This window comes from Malania oleifera, chromosome 4, assembly GCF_029873635.1.
Source record: "Malania oleifera isolate guangnan ecotype guangnan chromosome 4, ASM2987363v1, whole genome shotgun sequence".
In the NCBI taxonomy this organism is placed as follows: domain Eukaryota; kingdom Viridiplantae; phylum Streptophyta; class Magnoliopsida; order Santalales; family Ximeniaceae; genus Malania; species Malania oleifera.
This window is the reverse complement of record NC_080420.1, coordinates 117130012-117153746: the sequence shown is the minus strand read 5'-3', so window position 1 is coordinate 117153746 and position 23735 is coordinate 117130012. Positions and strand designations below refer to the sequence as shown.

The 23735-nt window shown below is 37.1% G+C and overlaps 1 protein-coding gene across 3 annotated transcripts in view; it reads left to right on the top strand.

The window, feature by feature from the left end:
- Nucleotides 1–337: 337 nt before the first annotated feature.
- Nucleotides 338–23735, top strand: part of LOC131154424 (uncharacterized) — a 46972-nt gene continuing 23574 nt past the window's right edge. For 2 of the 3 annotated variants that reach the window (XM_058107189.1, XM_058107188.1), the window contains exons 1-9: nt 338–915; nt 2108–2826; nt 3913–4809; nt 5435–5812; nt 5970–6041; nt 6353–6433; nt 6533–6570; nt 6717–6804; nt 6893–7021. In XM_058107189.1, coding sequence (XP_057963172.1) covers nt 537–915; nt 2108–2826; nt 3913–4809; nt 5435–5812; nt 5970–6041; nt 6353–6433; nt 6533–6570; nt 6717–6804; nt 6893–7021 — 2781 coding nt within the window. In that variant the 5' untranslated portion in view covers nt 338–536. The remainder of the gene's footprint in view (nt 916–2107; nt 2827–3912; nt 4810–5434; nt 5813–5969; nt 6042–6352; nt 6434–6532; nt 6571–6716; nt 6805–6892; nt 7022–23735) is intronic. The other variant, XM_058107190.1, reaches the window with a different exon arrangement.

Here is a 23735-nt window from a genome sequence, read left to right as displayed (position 1 = left end):
TTTGAAATCTTAGGCAATGTTTCTTTCTTTTTATCAAATCTCAGACGAGATGAGTGATTTTTTGTCATAAATTTTAAAAGTGAGAACATTTACACAAATTTGTTTTTTAAAAAATTAAAAACTTTTTTAAAAATTTAAATAAATTCCTATAATTTTTTCTATTATGTTCTTAATTCTAATTGTCTCTTACAAATTTCCTCAAAAAAAAAATCTCTTAAAAATAGTAAATTTAAAAAAACGTCAAACCGGTGATAAGGCAGATAGAGTAAAGAAGAAGGAAAAAGGCCAAAAAATCTAGTAGACCTAAACTATATATGTGGAGATTTTTTTTTCAAATGAAGATAGACTATTCGTGCATTTTCAAAACTGCAGAGGTTTCCCGCACAAATACCACATTTTCGCTCTCTGCTCGTCACACACTATCGAACAAAACCGAAGAAGCTCTTCGTCTTTTTAATTTTTCAACTGAATAAAGTACATCCTGCAAGAACCTATAGCGAAGAACACCATCTGAGTCGGAGAAATCTTCTTCTCGAATGGCTTCGAAGGATGCGGAAGAGCTCCTCTTCAACACCGAGACCGAGGAAGAGACCATTGCTGTCCAGAAGAAGCGCTCGAGGCGCGTGAGCTTCGCTGAAATAACATCAGTTCACGTTTTCGACAGAGACGATGAGCTCGAAACCCCTCCCGACTCCAAGCCTTTCACCTCCGAGGACGCTTCCCAATTAGGGCAGTCCGACGGCATTTTAGGGTTTCTCAGGGAGGCCGCCGACAGTGATGATTCCAGGGATGAGTTCTCTCAGACTGAAGAAGACGACGAGGACGATGATCTCGATCAGAGGAAGTCCTTCCTCTTGCGCCCCCTTGAGTCTCCTTCTCCAGGAAGCACCATTGGCTCTGCCACTTCCAATGACGGCAAGTTCTTCACAAAATTTATCCCCTCTCTCTCTCTCTCTCTCTCTCTCTCTCTCTCTCTCTCTCTCTCTCTCTCTCCATTAAGTTGTTTCCACTTTGGTTTGTCTGCTTTGGCTGGTTCTTTTTCTGTCATTTTAATCTGTCAAGATTCTAGCTTTGACATTTATACGATGGAGTATTAAAGTCACTAGGTGTCACGGGCCGACTATTTTCATACCTTTGTGAAAGGATCTTGCGGCACTAGTTAAAACACTTTTGCTTAACTAGCCAGCCTATCGTTACACTTTCATTATCATTCAATCAAATAACAACGGAAGTAGTAAGCAATTATGAAAGCAGTAGCAAGCAAGTAGTAAACATTGCAGAAATACAATTCATTAACATTATGTGTTTAGCAAGGGAGGCAAGTAGGCTAAACACGTTGACAATAGCTAGTGAGTTTTATAAGACCGATGAACACTCATCCTGCCCTAAAGAGCTTTATATGCAAATATCATCCTGACACTAGGAAATAGAGACTGGCAATAGCTAGTGGTTGGCTACATGAATCCTTTTTCTGCCAATTCATATGATCAATGGCATTTTCCTCTACTAACTTAAGAGCTATTATGTGCTTCCTTACTATCTCATTGTGCATTATTTTAGGTGTACCTGTACCACTTCTATTACCAACAATAATAACTAGCTTTCTCCTCCTCACTAGTTCACTACTTGGCTTACATTTCAAATGCCCAAATCATATAAGCTGCCCCTTCCTTATCTTTTACCGGTTCTCTGCGTATCTTATTTTGAAAATGTTCATTCCTTAAATTATCCTTTAATGTTACACCACTCATTCACCTTAGCATTCACATTTCCAAAACTATTACATTTTGGATATGTCGTGTTTGGTTGCCCAACAACATTCTGACCCATAGAGCATGGCTGGTCTTATAGCTGTCCCATAGAACTTCCCTTTTAATTTTAAGGGTATTTTATGATCACAATCATCAAAAGATTATTTCTAAATTTCAACATAGCGATCAAAATAATGAGGCATTTTTCTATGTTTATCTCATTAGATTTTTCATTCACATAGCTGTTATATTCTCGTTGTGACTAGAATAGATATGGCATTTATCTTCTCATTGTATGTAAAATAGGCATGTCATAAAAGAAACATTGAAGTATTATTTTCAGTTTCTTCTTGCAGAAGAAAACTTTTTTGGACCTGTATCGGCAAGTTTTATCAGACCCAGACAGCTATCTGATTCTGCAATGTCAGATGAAAATCATGACATTACAATGGATTCGACAGCATTTTCAATGCATTTTCGCAGTCTTGCAAGGTCAGACTCTGCTGGAGACATCAAAACCCCAACACGCCTTACCTTTGAAGAGAAAACACCAGTGCAGAATACAGCCTCTTCTAATGTTGGAAGCTTCATGGTACTGACAGGAGCTAAGAAACCAATATTTCCAGCTTCTGTACCTGCTGATAAAGTCAGGGCTGGTACTGATTCAAATGATATGAGTCTTATTGGAGAAAATCCACATAAATATGACTTTGAGAGACTTTCTCCTGGATTGGATGCACTTCTGGCACAAGGAAGCAAGGATCTTCGTGCTGTGTTACTTTCTGATGATGAAACTGTACCCAAGTCGCCAAACTATGTAAAAAAGGGGAGTACGATTGACAAGAATAAAGCTGGAATCATGGATTCAAGGGGTTATGGAGTTCTGGAACCCGCCAACATTGTTACTCATGGTATATCCATCGAGACAATGTCCATAGCTCGTAACCGATTAGGTGATCCAAATGATGATTCTACAGCCACTCCAATTGATAGGATGGTCCGTACTATAAATGATGCTCCAACCTCTGATGCCTTTATTGATCAACAAATCCAGACTCCTATTTTGCCAACTAGAGTGAGATATTTTTTTGGTAATTGCAGTTTTGATTTGCTTTTCAAATGCTTAGGGTTCTTGTATCTGGTTTTGCTCGTTGCTGAATCCATGACCTTTTATCAATGTATGCTGGACAGCTGAAGGGAGGCTCAGTTGATAGAAGTCTAAAAGGATATCTTAAGATATAGCTTGTAACAATGTTTTAAAATGCTCAATCAAGGCTCGCCTCAAGGTGAAGCATGGCTAAAATGCCTTGAGGCTTGACCTGAATTACCAAATTCCAAAAAGGCTAATGCATCATATGCTGAGGCTTGTGCATTTGTACAAAAGGCACACGTTTTGCGCCATTTTGGTTTAGGCTTACACACTTTGATGTGATTCTCAAGTTAATTTGGTTAGAAAATTTGAACTACATGTTTACATTAAAGTGGTGTCATAATATGTATTGTTTTCTGAAATTTTTGAATCTCAACCTTTCCAAAACAATTGAGATTTGTAACTTAGATCTTGAAAATAATTTGAACTTTGTAATGTTATGGCTATCTTTTGCCATTATATATGTAATGAATTCAAGGTATCAATTTTGGAATGGTCAACAAGTAGTTTAGAAATTATAGAAGTTTGTTTTTAAACATATATATATATATATATATATATATGATTTTCTTAATTTTTTCTTTAATTTTAAAGATAGATGTTTACATATGTTTGTCTAAGAATGAAATTCTCAAAAGGCTTAAACCTCAATGCCTTAGGGCTTACATTTTGCTTCATAAGTGTTAAAATGCTTCGCCTTATGCCTTTGCCTTTTAAAACCCTGGCTTGTAGCATGATTGGGTGATATCCTCTTAAACTCGCATGCTTTGTACTTCCTGCCTTTCCACTGAAATTTGTTTTAATTATATCAGAGTGCTGTTTTATGTTGTTGGAATCTGACCTCTTTTTACCACTGCTACTATTTTTTTTTTTTTGGATTCTTAATGCACAGTTTACAACAAATGGTGTTTCCCATGAAACTCAAAGTTTTGAAATGTTCCAACATATCTATGAGTTTACTATGGAGATTAATGATTTGGCTTATACACATGTTCTATTGTTCAATTGCAGCGCATTTCACCGAGCAAGAGTCAGCAATCTATCAAAAATGCACTTGAGAGGAGTAGATTGAAATTGCAGGGCATTTCACCAAGCAAGAGTCAGCAATCTATCAGAGATGCACTTGAGAGGAGTAGATTGAAATTGATGTCTGCCATTAAGAGAGGCAGTGCATCATCTACAGTTAAAAAAGTTCTGCAGTTGGATTTTTCTGAAGAGCATGAATCCAGCTATTTAAGTTCCATTGAAGGATTGCTTGAAGAAATTTGTCCACAAGATGGAAGACATGCTTCTGAAATCAGTCAGAAGTCTGTCCAAAAGGATGATTCTCCAATTGTAGGCACCACACTTGATTATGGGAATGAGAGGAATGCTTCTGGTACATCTGGTAATTTTGTTTCTTCTCCAGTGAGAAAGAGATTATCAACTTCCCCAGGTTTTCAAGGTAGTTCTCCTAGGAGTTTAAAGCATCTGGATCAGCATGTTAAACTCATTAGTTTTACATCGGGACAAGATGCAGATTCTGTAGATGTTCCCAATGCAACTGAATCTACTGCAATGACTGACAATTTGGACTTTTTGTCCAGTGGGAGGAGATTGCAATCTAGCTTGTCCTTCATGGAGACTAACCATTTGAAAGACTTGGTGCAAATAAACAGGAAGGATGAGAGAGCAATTAATTTTCATGATCTTCAAAATGAATCCAATGCCTTTGGAAACTTCCAAACCCCTGTAAGGAATAAGGGTGCCTTACATTTTCAGTCGGGAAACCTGGACAGGAACCTTCAAACTGGAACTGATCCAACTAGATTTATAAAGGATCATCCTGGAGGAAGAATAACGGCTTCTTTTTTTGGGTCTGCTTCTCCTTGCATCCGTCGAATAAGAACAGCTGAACAAGAGATTCAGGTCATAATTTTTTTTTTAAATTTTTTAATAGAAAAATAAATTCGTTCATGAGTGAAAGAAAGAAGTAGAAACTGTGGAGAAAAAGACATACTCCAAATGTCAGCTGAAAAAATAATTACAAGGATACAGCTCCCCAATTCCTTGACAGACAATCACAAAGCACGTGGCTGAAAAGAAGTGAGGAAAACAACTCGATCCCATAACAAATGGGATGACGCTGTTTCAGCATTGAAAATCCTTGCATTTCTCTCAAGCTACATTCTCCTGACACATCAAAACATTTGTATTAATCCTGTTAAGTGTCAGTTTTTCGATCAATTTATTATCACTTTCTTGTGCACGTTGACATGCATATCACTTGATTGTATTGATTTGTGGCTACACCTAAGGCTGCGCACGGGCCTGTTAAAGATTTTGCATTTTAATTTCAACTTTGTCAGTCTTTGTTTTTGGTGTGGGCTTATTTATAATTCTATAGTGGCTTTGCTCTGTGTACCATGGCGTGTGCACAATCTCGTCGCTATGCAGTTGTCTTATTTGTTTGTATATTGTAAACTTGTTTTTGACTGCTGTTTCAAACATTTAGTAAATCTGACATTCATTATTTCTGGAATGCAAAATTCAGAGCTCATCCAGGAAAGATTCATTTAATACATCAGATAATGATGGTATGCATATTTTTGTTGGGAAGGATATGCTATCTCCCACATCTAGTTCATTTACAAATGAACATGTAAACAATGACCATCACCACGGACATGATGTTTCACAGACAAGAGTTCTGATGCGAGATATTGAGAACTCTTCAGGACGGAAAAGACGCAGCGAAGAAATAATTCTTGGGGATGGAGACAATGCGAATGAGAGTGCTAGGATTCAGAGGAGTTCTAAAGTCCATAGAGGTGGTGGTTGTGATTTAAAATACCCATTGCAATGTTTTAATGAAAGTAATAGTGGCGCAAAGAAGATTGAAGGGTACAGCACATCAAGGCATTGGACTGATGTATGTAAGCTATACTAATTTTTTTTTTTTTTGATTAATATGTGTATGATGTAGTGCTTTTTATTATGTTAACTTGCATTGGTGGCTGGGTTTGCTGGCAGAGCAAGTTGGCTTTCTTATGTATAAGCTGAATCTAACTCAAGAGTTCCTTTTTCAGATTTTCGCAAAAATCTCGGGGGATGCTAAGCAGTTGCTTTTTCCATTGACCAATAAGCTTAATTTGCAAGCGGTACTCATCATTCTCTTTTCAAATATAGAATAACAGTAGCAGCAACAGCAGAACTATAAGTCCGACTATTGGGGGTTGGCTATGTGATTTTTTATGCTCCAAGGCATTCATATTCTGTAGTTAATTATTTTTCAGTATAGAATATGAAGATAAAAATGTAGGGTCCTTGGGCCATTCAAATTCAGTATTCTTTTTTGTATCCTCATTCTTTTTTTTGTCATAAATTTTTCCTTTTTTTTTTTTTTGGGGGGTCCTGGTAAACAGTTCTCATTTTTTTTTTTTCCCTCATTCAGTTCCTTTTCATACTATAGATTGGTGTGCTGGAGGATATTGTGGTTCACCTGCAAAAGGTTAAAGCATATGAGTTGCTTTGTTCCCAAGTTCAGTCCCAGGTCTGCTGAACAAGTTCATGAGTGCAGTTGAAGCATTTCTTCTTTGAAGATAAATGTATATTAACCATTTCCTATTAACTTTGTGCTTGTGTTCAACAGAAAACTTTTGATCCTTGCAGAGATTCTAGGCATAAAAGGTGATACTTTTTCAACACCAAACACCCCCGGCTCCACCTGCGGGGCAGCGTGGATGTATGGTGCATTGGTTCTTGTGTTGTTTTTGGAAAAAAAAATATGTAGTTTAACTTATATATTTTGACCTGGTGAGTTAATGCTGACACAGAGTAGCAGAAGCAAGATCATTGCTGTATAAAATGGCCTATGAACATGCCAAATTACAGTTAACATGTCTAAAGCGAGAGAGATTGCAGGTGTTTTTTTTTTTTTTTTTTTTTCTCATACATATTTTGATTGTCTAGGTGTATTTTGCTTAAAACCTGTCTGCCTCTTTGTGTGCAGAAAAGAGTCAAGTTATTGAGCTCTGGAGTTCAGGAGTCTCAAATGTTAAAGTTGACCAGGGCAGCAATTGCTCAAATGAATGATAGTCACACTCAATCACGGACAATTAATTTGGAGGGGAAAAAAGAGGTATAATCAAAACTTAAACAAGGATATGTTCCATCAAATAGGGCAACACGGCTTTTCGCTGTTGTCGTTTTTTTTTTCTTTGTTTTGTTCTTTGACGAGAAGTGCAATATGGTATTTGACCTTTTGAAACCAGTGTATGAAAAGGCTCAATTGAGGCTTGCCTCAAGGCAAGGCATGCCTAAAACGCCTTGAGGCTCAATCGAAAATACCAAATTCCAGAAAGGCTATCACATTACTTGCTAGGGCTTACACATTTTTACAATAGGCATGCCTTTTGCGCCTTTTTAGTTGAGGCTACGCATTTTGGGTGTGTGATTCTCAAGTTAGAATTGGTTAAAAAATTTTAACTACATGTTTATATAAAAGAATAATATGAGCTGATTTTTAAAATTCTTGAACCTCAAGATTTCAAAAATAACTAAGAGTTATATCTTAGATCATGAAAATAGTTTGAACTTTATAATAGTATAGCTATCTCGTCATGATTTAATTCATGCTCAAGTTAGCAATTTTTGAATGGCCAACAAGTAGTTTGTGAAGTATATCTAATCTTTCTTTTTTACATTATATTTGTGGTTTTCTTAATTTTTTCTTTATTTTTTACAATACAAATATTTATTTACATATTTTTATCTTGAAAACATATTCTCAAAAGGCTTACGCCCCAACGCCTTAAGGCTCATGCGTTGCCTCTTAGGGGTTTAAATGCCTCGCCATATGCCTTCGTCTTTTAAAACATTGTCTGAAACTATTAACAGGGCTTTTAGTCCTGAGCCAGAAAAGATTGCTTGATGGGGGCTATAGCTTGAGTATCTTGTTCTCACACTGATTGTTTTTCAAATTTTGTATGTCAATATTACGTTACTTCTTTTCTTAGATTGACTACTTTCATGTTCCAAATGATGGAAACTATTGCGTTTGGTTTGACTTTTTTGGTGCAAAGTTCATCATTCTGTTGTTATCATCTCTCCCATTATCTGAGTTGATACTGCATTTGATAAGATTCTAGTAACTTAATCTGATCTGACAATGAAACAGGTATCTCTTGTTTTGTATTCAATATTGGGTTCTATGTGTTGGAGTTTTAGAGTTCATGGAAAAGAAGTTAAAGAACAATTCATGCATGCGAACATATCACATGATAAGAAACTAAACAGTAATAAATTCGTGACCAAGCTTACTGTAGACACCCTAATTTTTATCCCAGGACGTCGCGACACTTACCATAGAAAAAGTATTGTTTTGGGCTTTTGCCTCTGTATTTGATAAACAAAAGTAGATTTGAATATGGTTCCATAATTCTACTCTCTAACTTTCCTGTTGATGCTCAAGGATTATTCATACTTCTGGAGCAGTTACTAAATTGTTCAAAATGGTGGAACAAGTTGCTTTATATCTGGGTGTTTGCTTCTTTTTAGAATATAGGCTTAAGATAAGACCTTTTTCTCATAATATGCATATATTGAAATGGTAGTTTAGCAATATAATCATGACGTTCAGGGAGCTTTCTCAAGCTGTAGTAATCCACTTTTCCAAAGTAGTGTAGACAACCTTCTTGAAACTTTTTCATCCCCTCTTGTGACTTTAACTTGAGTAGATAAATGTTTTTGGATTTTCCTTTGCATTTTCCCCCCCAGTAGGACCAGGAATCTGAAGTGGACATGGGATTCGGAGGGCGTCTTTTACAGACTTTGAAATTGCAGCATTTAAAATAATCTGCTTCAAACTACAGCTTTAGGCACTTTTGATTTTGTTTGAAACTATAGAAAACTACAACTTCAGGTGCTTTAATTTTTTTCCCTGCATACATTCATGCCCTGTTTGAAACTTTGAAAACATTGGAGAAAGGAAAGGAAAATACAAAGGAGTTCATCTTTTCAACTTTGGTTATCAAGGAAAGTGAGAAAGAAAATAAAAAACGTACTAAATCAATGAACCAAACTTTGATTTTACACGTCATTAACATTTGATCTTTCTTAATTTTTAATCATACAACAACAACAACAGCAACATGCCTTAAGTCCCACTAGGTGGGGTCGGCAACTTGAATTCTTTTTCTCCAATTCACCCAATCGTGAGTTTTTTTAAATAGTATTTGATATAAAGAGAAAATGTAATGGAAAATAAATTTCCTTCTTATTTTCCTTTTCTTTCCTTTCCCCAAAGAAAATTCTTGATCCAAACAGAACCGCAATGATTGCAAGAATGTGTTTTCCACTTTATTTATTTATTTATTATTTTTAAATGTCATTTTTCTTTTCTTGTTGGAATATGCATTTATCCATTGTGAGGAAGAAAAGAAATTCTTCTCATTTGTTCACTGCTTTGGTTCTTTTTAGGGGCTTTTGTTTTTCTTTTTCCTCTTTGCTCCAAAGCTTATGTTATTTATATTTAACATGGCCCTCATAATTTCCTTTCATTTAAGCCTCTCCTACCACTAACAAATTGAATTGAATTTCCAATATCAATTAACATAACTTAATTAATAAACAGCATGGTTAGTATGAACTCGTTCAATACAAAAACAAGGAAAAAACTATGCAAATTCATCAAATAACTTTAAATTTACCGTGGCCTTAAGGGTATGATTATCCCAATCCTCTCCCCCTTAAGAAATTTCATGACCTTGGGCTGCAAACAAATGAGGATATCAGCCATGCTGATTTCTGATTTCCAAGTTGCTTCTTCTTTGCCACGGTGTTGCCATAATGCCTTGACCCAAGGAATAATTTTTTTCCTTAAGATCCTCTCCTTTTGAGAATTTGGATAGGATTTTCTTTATAACTGGCATCCTCTCAATAGAGGGATAGATTGCATGCTTCTAATGTTTAGGCCCTCATCAAGTTGCTAATTGCCCTTATAAGTTGTCACTCAACATTTTGCAAGCTTCCATTGTGGAGGGGTCACAAGGTCAAGATTAGGATGTGGAGGAAACCTCGAGGTTGGATATAATATGGTTACTCAACTCATTTGAGAGGCAAACAAAAGAACCTAAAGTTGCTGAAGCCAAAGAGGTAATGTTTGTGTATCTATGGATCAATGGCAAAAAGTACTCATGCTATTATGGATAATTGGGCTGCCCACAAATTTCTGTTGCAGGTTGATGTGCGGATATTCAACTTGAAGCTGAACAAAAACTTTGGAGGTATGAAAGTTATTACCTTCGCTACCTAACATACATTTGGAATAGCTATGCAAGTGACTGTCAAGCTTGATCAGTGGGTGGGATGTGCAAATTTCACTATTACTCCATTGGATGATTTTGAAGCAATGCTTAAGGTGTTATCTTATGAGAGATTAGGGCGGTTTCCATGTCATTCCCTTTGTTGGGTGACTGCCCTTTCAGTTCAAGTTGTAGCATGGAAAGGAGGGATGAGAAGTTCCTCTCTGCCATGCAAGTCAAGAAAGGATTGAGAAAGGTAAGCTATGAAACAACTTGGCTTTGTGATGAGGTATAGAATATGAAATCGAGTTGTTCCCAGGGGTTACTAGTCTTATTGGATGCTGCCTCCTTAGTTAGTAGAATTATGGAAGCATCCTAATGAGTTATTGGAAGTGAATTAGATATGGAATTTAAAGCATTGTTTGAAGCATGGCTCATCAATGTTGTTTCAAAGTAAACGTAATGGGAGCATGTGAGTATGTGTGCATTATTGGCGTTCAACAAAGTTGTTTCGCGTAACAAGTTTCCTATTGCACTAACTGTTGACTTGTTTGATTAAGTTAATTCATATTAGGTATTTCTCCGAATTTGACTTGTTGTTAGGCTACTATTAGGTGAGGATTGCAAGTGATGAGCAGAGTAGCACTTGTGTAACATGGCGTGGCCTCTTGAATTCTCGGTGATGCCTTTTGGCTTAATAAATGCGCTTGCAACTTTTGCATGTTGATGAATCAGGTGTTTTTTTGACTAACTTGACAAATTTGTCATGGTATACCTCAACAACATTGTTCTCTTCTTTCGAAGAAAATCAAGATCATTTATGCAAGGTGTTGATAACCTATATGTGAAGAAGGAGAAATGCTCTTTGCTCGGTGGAGTGTTAAATTCTTTGGCCATGCTCTTGAACAAGGTCGTATCTAGATGGATATGAGAAAAGTAATAGCTATTTAAGACTATCCTAACAGTAGTCAAGGAGATGTGCTCCTTTTGGGACTCGCCACCTACTACTTCAAATTTGTTAAGGAGTACTTAAGGATTGTCTCGTTAACCAAATTGTTGAAGAAGGGTCATAGGGGGAACTTGATGCAGAAGTGCTAGGGAGGCTTTGATAATTTGAAGGAAGCCATGATGAAGGATCTAATACTTGTTTTTTTGGATCTTATGAAACTCTTCAAGGTCTGACTATGCCCTCAGTGGTATCTTGTTACAAAATGGGCATCCTATGGTGTATAAGAGTCATTAGCGTAGTAAAGCTAAGGAGAAGTTCAAGTTTAAAATAAGGACATGTTAGCGATGATTCATTTTCTTGAAGGATGGCAGTATTATTTCCTTGGGTTTAAGTTTGTGGTGAAGATGGATAACTTGGACATTAGCCACTGCTTTGCACAACTTGATTTATCCCGTAAGCAGACTTGTTGGCAAGAGTTCCTACCAAAACTTGATTTTTTCTTTGAGTACAAGGCAAGGCGAATGAACCAAATTGTAGCTGCTTTCAAAGACTGAGCTCGTTTCCCTTCAACTAGTAACACACTTGACAATAAAGTTGCCACAACAATGCGATAGCACATTAAAAAAAAACCTCGTTGATGGGGATCAACATGCCCTACCTATGCCATTTTCAGATGTTGTGACATGTGGACGTCCTCCCGATGTCCACATTTCCTCTGTTGATATGCTGACACATGGACGACCTCCAGATGTCCACATCAGCTCATGATTATTTTGATAATGTTTGAAGACTTTTCAGTGTGAGAAAGACCCCAGTAGAGATGCCAAAGCAAGTCCGAGTTCATGACCCGTGTGGGCCCCACACGGAATTGGGCCTTCCTTTGACTTTTGTTTTATATTTAATTTGTAATCTTGCAAGACAACTTGTTTGCTTGCATGCGCATGTCTTAGTAAGTTGTGTGTGTTGTAAGTTGTGTTAGCATATGTTATGTCTAGAAAGTTGGAGCATTTATTTTGTTAGTAACTTGTAAGAGTAATTAATGTGTCTAGTAAGTTGGTGTCTTTATTATTTGTGTCTCCCATGCTTGTGTGGGAATTGTTAGTTGTTTAATGTCCTTGTCCCCCCATGCTAGCTAAGCTTGTTAATGCTTTGTCCCTCCATGCTAACTATATGTATCCCTTCATTGTAAGAACAAAAGCTAAGTTTGAATATTGAAATATTGAATGGAAATTCCTTTGTGAAGCTTGTTTGCTTTGTCCAATCTTCTGATTGTGTAGTGTGAGGCTACGTCGTTCTCTCCGGAGATCAGGTGGTGAGAGACCACTATTCTATCCAGTGACTCCATCTCCATATCCTCCAACACATCCGCATGGCCACACCAAAATACCCCCACACGGCCACTTCCCCTCCATTACATTGCTGCGTTCGTCTTGGTGTTTCAAAGCTTGTTCCATGGAATTTTCTGGCGTGGTCTAAGACTTGTGTTGAACAACGTCAAGTCATCCAAACAATTATCTTGGTAATTTCAGTATTTGTGTTTGAATCCTTGCCATATATTGTAAACCCTTGCTTATATTGAAGCCTTTGCTTGAAAGCCTAAAGATCCATATTTGATAAGCCCTTTGGAGACAAGCCCTTTGAATTCATAGATTGCAATATTGATACTTACTAGTTTAAAAACTCTTGGGACTTATTTCAGAACAACATCATACACCCTTTCAAAATCCTAAAACATGTGAAATGTCCTCCGGTTTATTGTGTTCATATTTGGATAATTAAATTCTTAATTTCAAGTGTATTGAGTGTATGTGCTTGTGAGGGTTGAATCGTAGGACATAGGCCACCCTTACCCGTCCTACATCACTCGTCAAAGATCTAGTTGTCCAAAACCTCATGAAGTTGGTGGAAGAGGACAAAGTGCGTCAATTCTGATTAGAGGATGACTTACTTTTGGCACATGGTAACTTATTCTTTGTTTTTGGTGACTTGAGGATGATGCCATGTCATGGAACCATATGGGTAGGCCACTTAGGATGGCATTGGACTTTAACATTGTTCAAGTAGAGGTATTACTAGCCACATATGCGAGATGAGGTGCTTGAGTATACATGGACCTATCTCCCTACCATTAAGACAAGGTTGTGTGGGAGAGGTTTGCAGGGTTAATGGAGCCCCTTCAAGTTCTAGTGAGATTGTGGGAGAGTATCTCACTAGACTTCATTATCAACCTACCTATAGTTGGGGATATGTGTTTTTTACTTGTGGTTTTAGACAAGTTTTTGAAGTACGATACCTTTATACCAATATTGAAGCACTACTCGCTAGAGGACATCATATCTCTTTTTCAAGCATATTGTGAAGTCCGTAAGTGACCGAGACACTAGATTCACAAGAAACATTTGGTTATAACTTTTCAAAATCCTTCGTTTGCAACTTGACATCTCGTCGAGCTATCATTCATGCATTTATGGAGATCGAGAAATTCGACGGGCTACTAGAAGAGTACTTGCCCCATTTTGTCACTGCCAACTAGATGAATTGTATGCAGCTACTTGATGTGGCTAGGTTCAACAACTAACAAGAATCATTTATTGAGCTCTTGAACTTTTTATAGGCCAACGACAATCATTATCTTGCATAATGGATGATCTATATGAGGGAAGGAGTCTAAGAGCTTACATCTTTACTAAAGAATAGAGACTGAATATGGAGATTGCACAAGCCTACCTCTGAAATCTTACAAGTGGGTGAAGAAGTGGGAAGATCAAGAGTGAAGACTGGCGCTTCAGTGTGGAAGGTCTCATGCTTGTTAATCTCCATCCAAAATAGATAATGTCACTATGGGGTCAAGATATGAGATTGCTTCACAAGTATGAAGGGTTAGTCCCCATCTTGGCCAAAGTCAAGAAGACATGTTACAAGGTTGACAAGAAAATAATTGTTAAACCAATACTTATTGAGCTTTTTTTTTCTCCCCTTATTTTACTAGGAAACTTTTTGACTCCCATTAGAACATCTCAGCAGATCTTCGACTTCCTTCCCGGCAAATCATCCTTGGCCTTTAGAGAGCATTCAACTTATCACTTTGTGGATATCGGAGATCCCCCAGTCACAAGTCCGAGTCTTTGGTTCGGCGAGCATGGTTTTTAGCTTCTTCACAACTTTGGACTATTGGAGGTGGTATTGTGGAATGGGAGAGACCAGCTGCTTATCAGTCTTTAGAATTTCAGAATTTGCGGGGTGAAAGTTCTCATATTTTACTACAAAATGAGGAATTTCTCTGGATTGTTAAGTTATCAGGGATGATTTACGAAGGAAATTGAGGCACTAACAAGCTCTCTCGAGGCGGCTTATACTTACAGCTCGAAGGATCGTGGGTCTCAATCAATAATCAATCCAATATTAAAAAAAAATTCCTGAGTTGTAAAGGGGATTGCGAGAGTAAAACAAAGCATTATTTGTGTTCCTGAGAGTAAAAACAGTGATGGTTGGAGGTATTTCTTCAAAGCTCTATTGCAACTCTCATATTAACAAAGGCACAACAAGGAGATTGTATTTAGATGTTCAAAATGTGATGTCTTGAACATAATAAGCCACAAAAGGTAAACAAAGGAACAAAGTGGGGGTTTGAGGCAGCCGGAGATGCGATCCTTCGCAAAAGTCATCGACAATATGCCGGCAAGGGGAAAGAAGGATTCAGGAAGGAATGATGGGAATCTCGTGATTTTAGGAAATATTTTCCAACTTTCCTACCCAGACGAAAATTTAATTTTGATTCCAAATATAATTTTAGGCTAGGGAGAGGGAAGTATGGGCCTGTTATTAGTGGACCTCTTATAGTCACTAAATGGGTAATTAAAAGGAAAGAGAAAAGTGGGCCAAGCTTTATCCAAAGGGGTGTTGGGCATGTCTTAGAATATAAGAGAACAAAGGTTAGTGCCCAATTTTGAAAGAGTATTGGAAAAACCAGCAAGGAAAATAATGAGATCAGAATCAGGGAAGAAAAGACATAAATCTGCCTGGAGGTAAAGGTTTCCAGTGAGCATACTCAAGTTAATTTAACCTTAAAAAATATGATTGATTTTCCGAATGTTTTGGGTATGGAATTAGCAAATCAGGGGTGGAGAAGATTGAATTGGTTGAAGGGAAAGTAGAGATCTCATACGAGGTAACTAGGCAGCAGGCTTGTCTAAAGGATTTGGTACAACAATCAATGTAGCAAAAATATAGCAGTCCCTTTTACGGCACTGACCCAAGTTGCAGCAAAGGGTCACATTCAGTTGTGTATGAAGATACTAAAATTGACGAGTTTAGTGAGGATCAAAGGTGCTCAGACGTAGATGATGGCCTAAGCAACTTTTCTGATTTTGAGTTCGATCTACTAGTCGATCAGTTGAGGAGGGAGTTAGATATGGGAGGAGAAGATAATTAGGAAGAACTTGTAGGAGATTTGGGTTTTGACAAAAGAACGGAAGAATTATTACTAAGTAAGAAGCAATCTCATATGCCTAAGCTTGCACAAGGAGAGAGTTCTTTATTGTCCTCTAATATCGGGAAGGTATTAGATAATTCTATTATGCACAAGTCTGATCAAAATACAACTTTGATTGTCCTTTGCTCTTGAGCTTATTCCTATTAAGGTGGATGTTGGTGTTAGTCTTCTAGTGTCGGGAGGGGCAATGATGAGGAGACAACTGCTCCAGTGAGTGATTTAAAATCTTCAGAACCTTGAAAAAGTTTTTTTTCCTGTTCCTATTTAGGCCTTCTTTTTTGATGATTCTTTATGCCACAATAAGGGAACTAATGGGGGAGTGACTTTGGCATTGGCTAAGGGGTTAGTGAGAGGGACTATAGAGACCCAAACAAGCTCTTAAATGTTATGGGGTTGAAGTTAGTGAGTCCTATAGGAGTTGAGGTTAAATTATGGGAGAGCCCAAAAACTTATGAGAGGGAAAAAGAAAAAGGTGGAAAATGAATTAAAAATTTTGATCTCTGCCATCAGTTCTGGGGGAGGGAAGGGGACTGGGAAAAGGGGTAAGCGGGTTAGATTATGAAGATTATTAGTTAGAATGTTAGGGGTCTAGAGGATGTTAGGAAGAGAAGCCCGATAATGGAGGTTTTATTAAGGAATTCCCCCAATGTTGTCTTAATCCAAGAGACTAAGCTTGAGTTAATAGATAAGGAGGTTGTTAGAGGGGTTTGGGAAGGGCGGTGTAAGAATTGGGATTTTGTACCATCTCGGGGTGCGGCTGTTGGCATTCTAGTGTTGTGGGACACTAGGTCTATCACCAAAGTGGATAGTTTAGTGGGTTTTTTCTCTCTTTCTATCTTGCTGTATCTTAGAGATAGGGGTCAATGGTGGATTTCCTCTTTGTGTAGTCCTTCAAGGCCTGCTCTTAGGGGAAGTTTTTGGGATGAGTTATACTTTGTTTTTGGCTTATGCTCATTGAGGTGGCTTATGGGTGGTGATTTTAACGCAATCAGGTTCCCTTAGGAAAAAGAAAAAAAGGGGGGGGGGGGGGTTAGGATTAATGTCTCTGTGCAGAAGTTTGATTTGGTTATTAGGAAGTGTGGGTTGAAGGATCTTCCTTTGGGCAATGCCAATTTTACGTGGTTAGTTGGTGGGGCTAGGGAGGTCGCTAATAGAACCGATAGGTTCTTGTTTTCCATTGATTAGGAGGAAGAGTTTCCTAATCTTTCTCAAGTGGTGTTACCTAGATCCACTTTTGATCATTTTCCTATGTTGTTGGAATCTAGGAATGTGCCTCGAGGGTCCCACCCTATTCAGGTTTGAGAATATGTGGTTAGAGCATAGCTCGTTTTAGACCTTGGTTAGGACTCGTGGAGTGAGGATGTGGAAAGGGGTTGGGAGGGGCTTAGATTTATGACGAAGTTGAAGAGGTTGGAAGAAAATTTGAAAGTGTGGAATAGGGAGGTGTTTGGGGATATTAGGATTAAAAAGTAGACTGATGGTGGAATGATTAGAGTGGGATCCTTTGCCTGTTGATAGGATAGTTTGGTTGGAGAAACCTTTTTACCTAGATTGTTGGGTGGTGGTGAACAATGACCTATTGAAGGTTTTCAATGAATTCTATTGGAATGGGATTTTAACTATGAGTATTAATTCTACCTTTATAACTTTAGTGCCTAAAAAAAGTAGGTCTATCAAGATTTCTTACTATAAGCCGTTTAGTCTAGTTTCAATTGTTTATAAAATAATCACTAAAGTGCTAGCTAAGAAGTTAAGTGTGGTGCTTGATAAGACTATTTCTAAGGTCCAAAGTGCTTTTGTGTGGGAGTAGACAAATTATGGATGCAATCTTGATTGCGAATGAAACTGTTGAGGATATTAGGACGAGGAAGAAGGGGCTTCATTATAAGTTGAACTTTGAAAAAGCTTGCGATATAGTGGGTTGGAACTTTATGAATAAGATTTTTGTGAGAATTGAGAAAGGAGTTTGGAAAGATATGGCGTAGATGAATGAAAGGTTGTATGTCTAATATGAATTTTGTGGTGATAGTGAATGGGGAGCCCAACTCTGCTTGCGATGCACTTAATGTCCTAGTCTTTTCACATAGAGCCGATCGCCCGGGTAAAGGAGGAGGGTTGTTTTAGGTAGCTAATAGCTAACATAAAATCTGTTAGATCACTATGATATGAATCCTCATAGAATATTCGTTGGGGTGTCCCCTACAAACAATGCTTTGCACTTTTACCACTCGAGTCTAGCGAAAAGTAGGCATAGGTGGGCTAGATCGTTGTTTCAAAGAAACACGCCATGTCAGCACCTGGGTATGGTGTCAAATATGTGAAGGTTCTTGCATCATTCTGGATGTGGGCGGGTAAAGAAGTTAGTTCAAGAGATTAGGATTAGATTAACAACTTGGAATATAGGGACACCTACGAGTAAAAGTATGGAAATTGTGGACGCAATGATTAGAAGAAAAATTAATATAATTTGTTTCAATAAACTAAGTGGGCGGGGGAGAAAGCTTAAGAAATTGATAAATCAAGATTTAAACTTTGGTACACTGGAAAAGAAAAACATAAGAATAGGGTAGAAATTATTGTAGACAATAACTTAAAAGATATCATTGTAGATATAAATAGAGCAGGGGATAGAATTATAAAAATCAAGATGGTCTTGGGGCAAGAGATGATAAATATCATTAGTACTTATGCTCCTCAAGTAGGCTTAGTAGAAAAATCTTAAGAGAATTTTGGAAAGATATGGATAGTATTATACAAGACATATTAGGGACTGAGAAAATATTCATAGGAGCAGATTTGAGTGAACATGTTGGAAGGAATAATAAAGGGGTTATGAGTGAATACATGGAGGATATGGATATGGAGATAAAAATGAGCCTAAGAAGATGATCTTAGACTTCGCTATGTCATATGATTTTATTACAATGAATACTTGCTTTAAGAAGAAAGAAGAACACTTAATAACCTTCAAAAGTGGACAAAATAAAAGTCAAATAGATTTTTTCTTAACTAGGAGGGTAGATCATTTATCATGTAAGCATTGTAAAGTTATCCTAGGTGAAAGCTTAATTAACCACACAACATAGAGTTTTAGCGTTAGATATATGTATTAAAAAATGGAAGAGAATGGATAAAATAAATTAGTGTAAGAGAACTAGATGGTGGAACCTAAAGGGAGAAAATATAATAAAATTTAAAATAAAGTGATCAAAGATGGTGATTGGACATAGAGGATGGTGTGGACACAAACACTCTTTGGAGTAGGATACCTAGCTTTATTAAAAAGACAAGAAAAGAGATTTTAGGTGAATCAAGATGAAGATTCTCGAATAACAAAGAAAGTTGGTGGTGGGATCAAGATGTCCAAAAACTCCTAAAGACAAATAGAATTTGGTATAAAACATGACAAAAATGTAGAAACATGGATAACTTTGCATATAAAGAGGTGAGAAAGATGCAAAAAAGGCCATTAGTGAAGTTAAAGGTAGATCATTTAATAATTTGTACGATAGATTAGATACAAAAGAAGGGGAAAGAGATATATTTTAACTTGCGAGAGCTAGAGAAAGAAAAAGCAAGGACTTAGGTAATGTAGAATGTATAAAAAGTGAGGATGATATATCTTGGTTAAGGAAGAAGACATAAAAGAAAGATGACGAAGCTACTTTACTAAGCTATCTAATGAAAACCAAATTGAAGGGTTAAGCTTAGAATTGACAAACGAGAAAAAGACTAAAAATATGAAATTTATTCGCAAGATTAGAGTTAAGGAAGTTAAGTTTGCACTAAAAAAGATAAAAAAATGGAAAAGCTATAGGATTGGATAACATCCCAATTGAAGTTTGGAAGTGCTTAGGTGATAATGGAATTATATGGTTAACTAATATATTTAACACAGTTATAAAACTAAGAAAATGCTGATGAATGGAGGAAAAACACTTTAATACCTATATACAAAAAATAAAGAAAATATTTAAAATTGTAATAACTATCGTGGAATTAAACTTATTCACAGTACATGATGAAACTGTGGGAAAGGGTAGTTGAACAAAGATTAAGGCTAGAAACAAAGGTGTCAGGAAATTAATTTGGTTTTATGCCTAGGAGATCCACTACAGTAGCTATGCATCTTTTAAGAAGATTAATAGAAATGTTTAGGGTAAAGGAGAGGGATTTGCTTATGGTATTTATTGACGTAGAGAAAGCATATAATAGGGTACCTAAGGAAGTTCTATGGTGGGTTTAGAAAAAAAATGGTGTTTGTTGTAGGTATACTGATGTCATTAAGGATATGTACAATGGGGTAATGACTAATGTGAGGACTATAGGTGGAGAAACTAGAGAATTTTTAATCACAATAGGTGTACATCAAGGATCTGCTTTGAGCCCTTATCATTTTGCTTTAGTGATGGATCAATTGACTATGAGTATCCATAATGAGGTTCCATGGTGTATGTTGTTTTGATTGATGAAATTAGGGGTGGAGTAGAGATTAAGTTAGAATTATGGAGAGAAGCTTTAGAATCTAGAAGTTTTAGGATAAGTAGAAATAAGATAGACTATATAAAATGAAATTTTAGTAATAGTAGGGGGAATATTGGAGACAAAGTTAAACTTGATAATGAAGAAATAGACAGTACTAGTAGATTTTGATACCTTGGATCTATTATGCAAGTTGAAGGAGAAATTGAATACGATGCAATGCATAATGTTAAAGTAGGTTGGGTAAAATGGAGAAGTGCTTTAAGTGTGCTTTGTTATCGTAGAATACCCTAAAAATTAAAAGGGAAGTTTTGTAGGACGGTTATAAGACCAACTATGCTATATGGATCAGAATGTTGGGCAACTAAGAAATTACATCTCCAAAAGGTAAAAGTCCCTGAGATGAGAATGCTTAGATGGATGAGTGGTATAACATTAAAAGATGAATTAAAAAAATGAACATATTCGCGGTATGTTAGGCGTAGCTTCCGTAGAAGATAAGATAAGGGAGGGATGATTCAGATGGTTTGGGCACTTGCAACGTAGGCCATATAGTGCGCTAGTCAGGAAGAGTGACTTAGTTACTATGAGAGGCAATAGAAGGGATAGGGATAGACCTAAAATAACTTGGAATGAGATAGTGAGTAAGGATTTAATAGCCATGAATTTGTTGAAATAAATTGTCTATGATCGCATATATTGGCGAAGAAGGATTTATGTAGTTGACCGCACCTAGTGGGACTTAAAGCTTGGTTTTTGTTGTTGTTGTTGTTGTGGTGAATGGTGAGCCCAAATCTTGGTTCAAGGCCACAAGGGAGATTAGACAATGAGATCCTCCCCTTTCATTGTTTTTGTTTGTGCTAGTGGCTGATGTTTTGAGTAGGATGGTGGATAGAGGTTTTGTGAAAGGCCTTGTAGTAGGTAAGGAGGAGATCATGATGTCGCACCTTTAGCTTGTGGATGATACTGTCTTTTTGGTCTAGGATCATGAGACTTCTTTCATTAACTTGGGTCCTTCAAATCTTTGAAAGGGTTTTAAAGCTTAAGATTAACTTGGGTAAGAGTGGTATTGCAACTATTAATGTGCCTATGGAGTGCGTTAGGGATTTAGCCATAGAAGTTGGGTGCACTAAGCTAGATTGGCCATTGTCCTATCTAGGGGTTCCTTTAGGAGGTAATTATAAATCATCTAGTTTTTGGGATCTTGTGGTGGAGAGAGAGTCCAAGTGTTTAGATAGGTGGAAGGGAGCCCTTTTTTCCTTGGGAGGGTGGACTGCCCTAATTCAAGCTTGTCTTTTTAGTATTCCGTTCTATTTCCTTTCTAATTTTAAAATTCCTATGGGAGTCTCTTGTAGGATTGAAAGAATTATGAGAGATTTTCTTTGGTCAGGGATAGCGGGTTCTAGGGATCATTTGGTGAGTTGGGTGGTGGTTTGTGGGACTAAGAGGGAGGGTCGTTTGGGTCTTAGAAATTTGGTGTCCAGGAACACAGCTCTTCTGGCTAAATGGGTTTGGTGGTTTCTGTGAGAGGTTTTGTCATTGTGGCATAAAGTTGTCAAAAGTAAATTTGGACTTGTTGGAAATGGATGGGATACTAATTTAGGTTTTAGATGCTCTTCGAAAATTCCATGAAAAGATATATCTTAGATTTTGCCTCTCTTTATTCCCCATACTAAATTTGTTTTGCATAAAAGCTGTAATATCCGCTTTTGGAAAGACCTATGGATGGAGAATGTTGTTTTGTCCACCTCTTTTCCTTGCCTTTTTAGCTTGAGCTCAGGGCAAAATAATCTGATTTCTTCGTTTAGATTCGACTTGGGGCGGTCCTTTATCCTCATGAGATTTTCATTGCAGAAGAGCCTTGAGTGATAGGGAAATTATTGAGTTATCTTCTTTATTGATTATGTTGAATAATTGTAGGGTGTCTTCTGAAAATGATAGTTGTATTTGGTTGTTGGATTCTTTGGGAGTCTATTTTGGTAAATCTTTCTTTGAATTCTTGGTTGGGACAAATTTCTCTTTTCCTCTTTACAAGGTTATATGGAAGGTCAAAATCCCCTCTAAAATCAAATTATTTGTTTGGTTGTTTGTGCTTGATACGATAAATACTAGTGACTTGTTGCAGATGAGGAGACCTTTAAAGGCTTTCCTTCCTGATATTTGTATGCTTTGCTTTAATTGTTCAGAGTCTGTTTCACACCTTTTCCTGCACTGTGATTTTACATGAAAGGTTTCGAACAAGTTATTTAATTACTTTTGAAGAAAGCTGGGTTTGTCCTAGAACAGCGGAGTTCTTGGCAATTTCTTTTGTGGGGTTTGGGAGGAAGAAGGAAGGAATTGCGTTATGGAATTGTGCTTTATTTGCAGTTTTTTGGGGCTTGTGGAAGGAATGTAATTTGCATATATTTTTAGGGAAGAAGTTACCATATTGGTTGGTGTGGGAAAAGATTCTTTTTATGATTTCTTTATGGTGTATGGGCTATGGAAATTTCAAGGGAATGTGTGTTTCAGATGTTCAGCGTGATTGGAAATCTCTTCTTTGGGTGTCTTGAGTTTCTTTTGTCATTTTTTATTTTTGCAAATTTCTTTTTTGGTTTTCCTGAGGATTTTATCAGACTTTGCTAAGGAGATGTCTTCTCTCCTTGTAAATTCTTTCTTTATCTTATGATTTTGTGAATTTCTTTTTCTATCAAAAAAAAAAAAAAATTTGTTACAAGGTTGATCCCATGGCTTGTATGAAGGTACAACCTGTGTTTCATATCAGTTAGCACAACCCATTCAATGCTAACACTGAAGATCCATCCTGAAGTTAGTCTACTAGAGTACCCTTAAAGACCTCGCAACTTGACACACGAGAATTTGAAGAGATTTCGCATCATCAAGGGGATAACGACACGAGTTCTTAGTGAAGTGGAAGTGCCTCGGTGATGAAGGAATAAGCTGGATGTGAGCGGAAGGCATGCAATTTTTCGTGGATAAAGTAGAAGTCTACTTAGTGTCAAGGTCTATGAGTATGTCGTGCATAAGTGGGGGAGAATGTTTGAAGCCAAACTTGTTCAGGGCCTTATTCTTTCTTGTGGTTGCTTGTGTTGTGTGCATTGGTTGGGAAACCATTATCTAAATACAAGTGTGGGTTTTATTCTTCAAGTAAACTAATCTTTTTTTGTGAAATGGGGGAGTATGACTCCTTGGTCATTCTACTGTTTCTTAGTGCCGTAGTTAGATTAGCATATAAATCTAGGGGAGGGTGTGATGCAAATAGGTGTAGAAATAGATCAAGAAATTCATAAATAAAGATCGAGAGTTCAGAACAGTATTTTTGCAACTTTCGTTGATTCAGGCAACTAATAAATCCGTAAAGTAATGATGACACTAGTGAATTTCAGTTGAGCAAATAAGACAAAATATGGGAATCACAACTACTTAATTCTCAAATCAGTGCCTGTTTTGTCACTGTTTCAGAGCGCTAACAGCAGATTTTTGCTAGCTTCTCGTGCCCTTAGCTGTGATGGAGGGACTGGTAGGCACCTCGGGGTCAACTCCTCAAAACCCTAGCCTCCAAATCTTCAAACCGTAGCTGGTCTTGAGCTGATCTATGGAGGGAAATCTTCTCAAAGATAAAATGCCA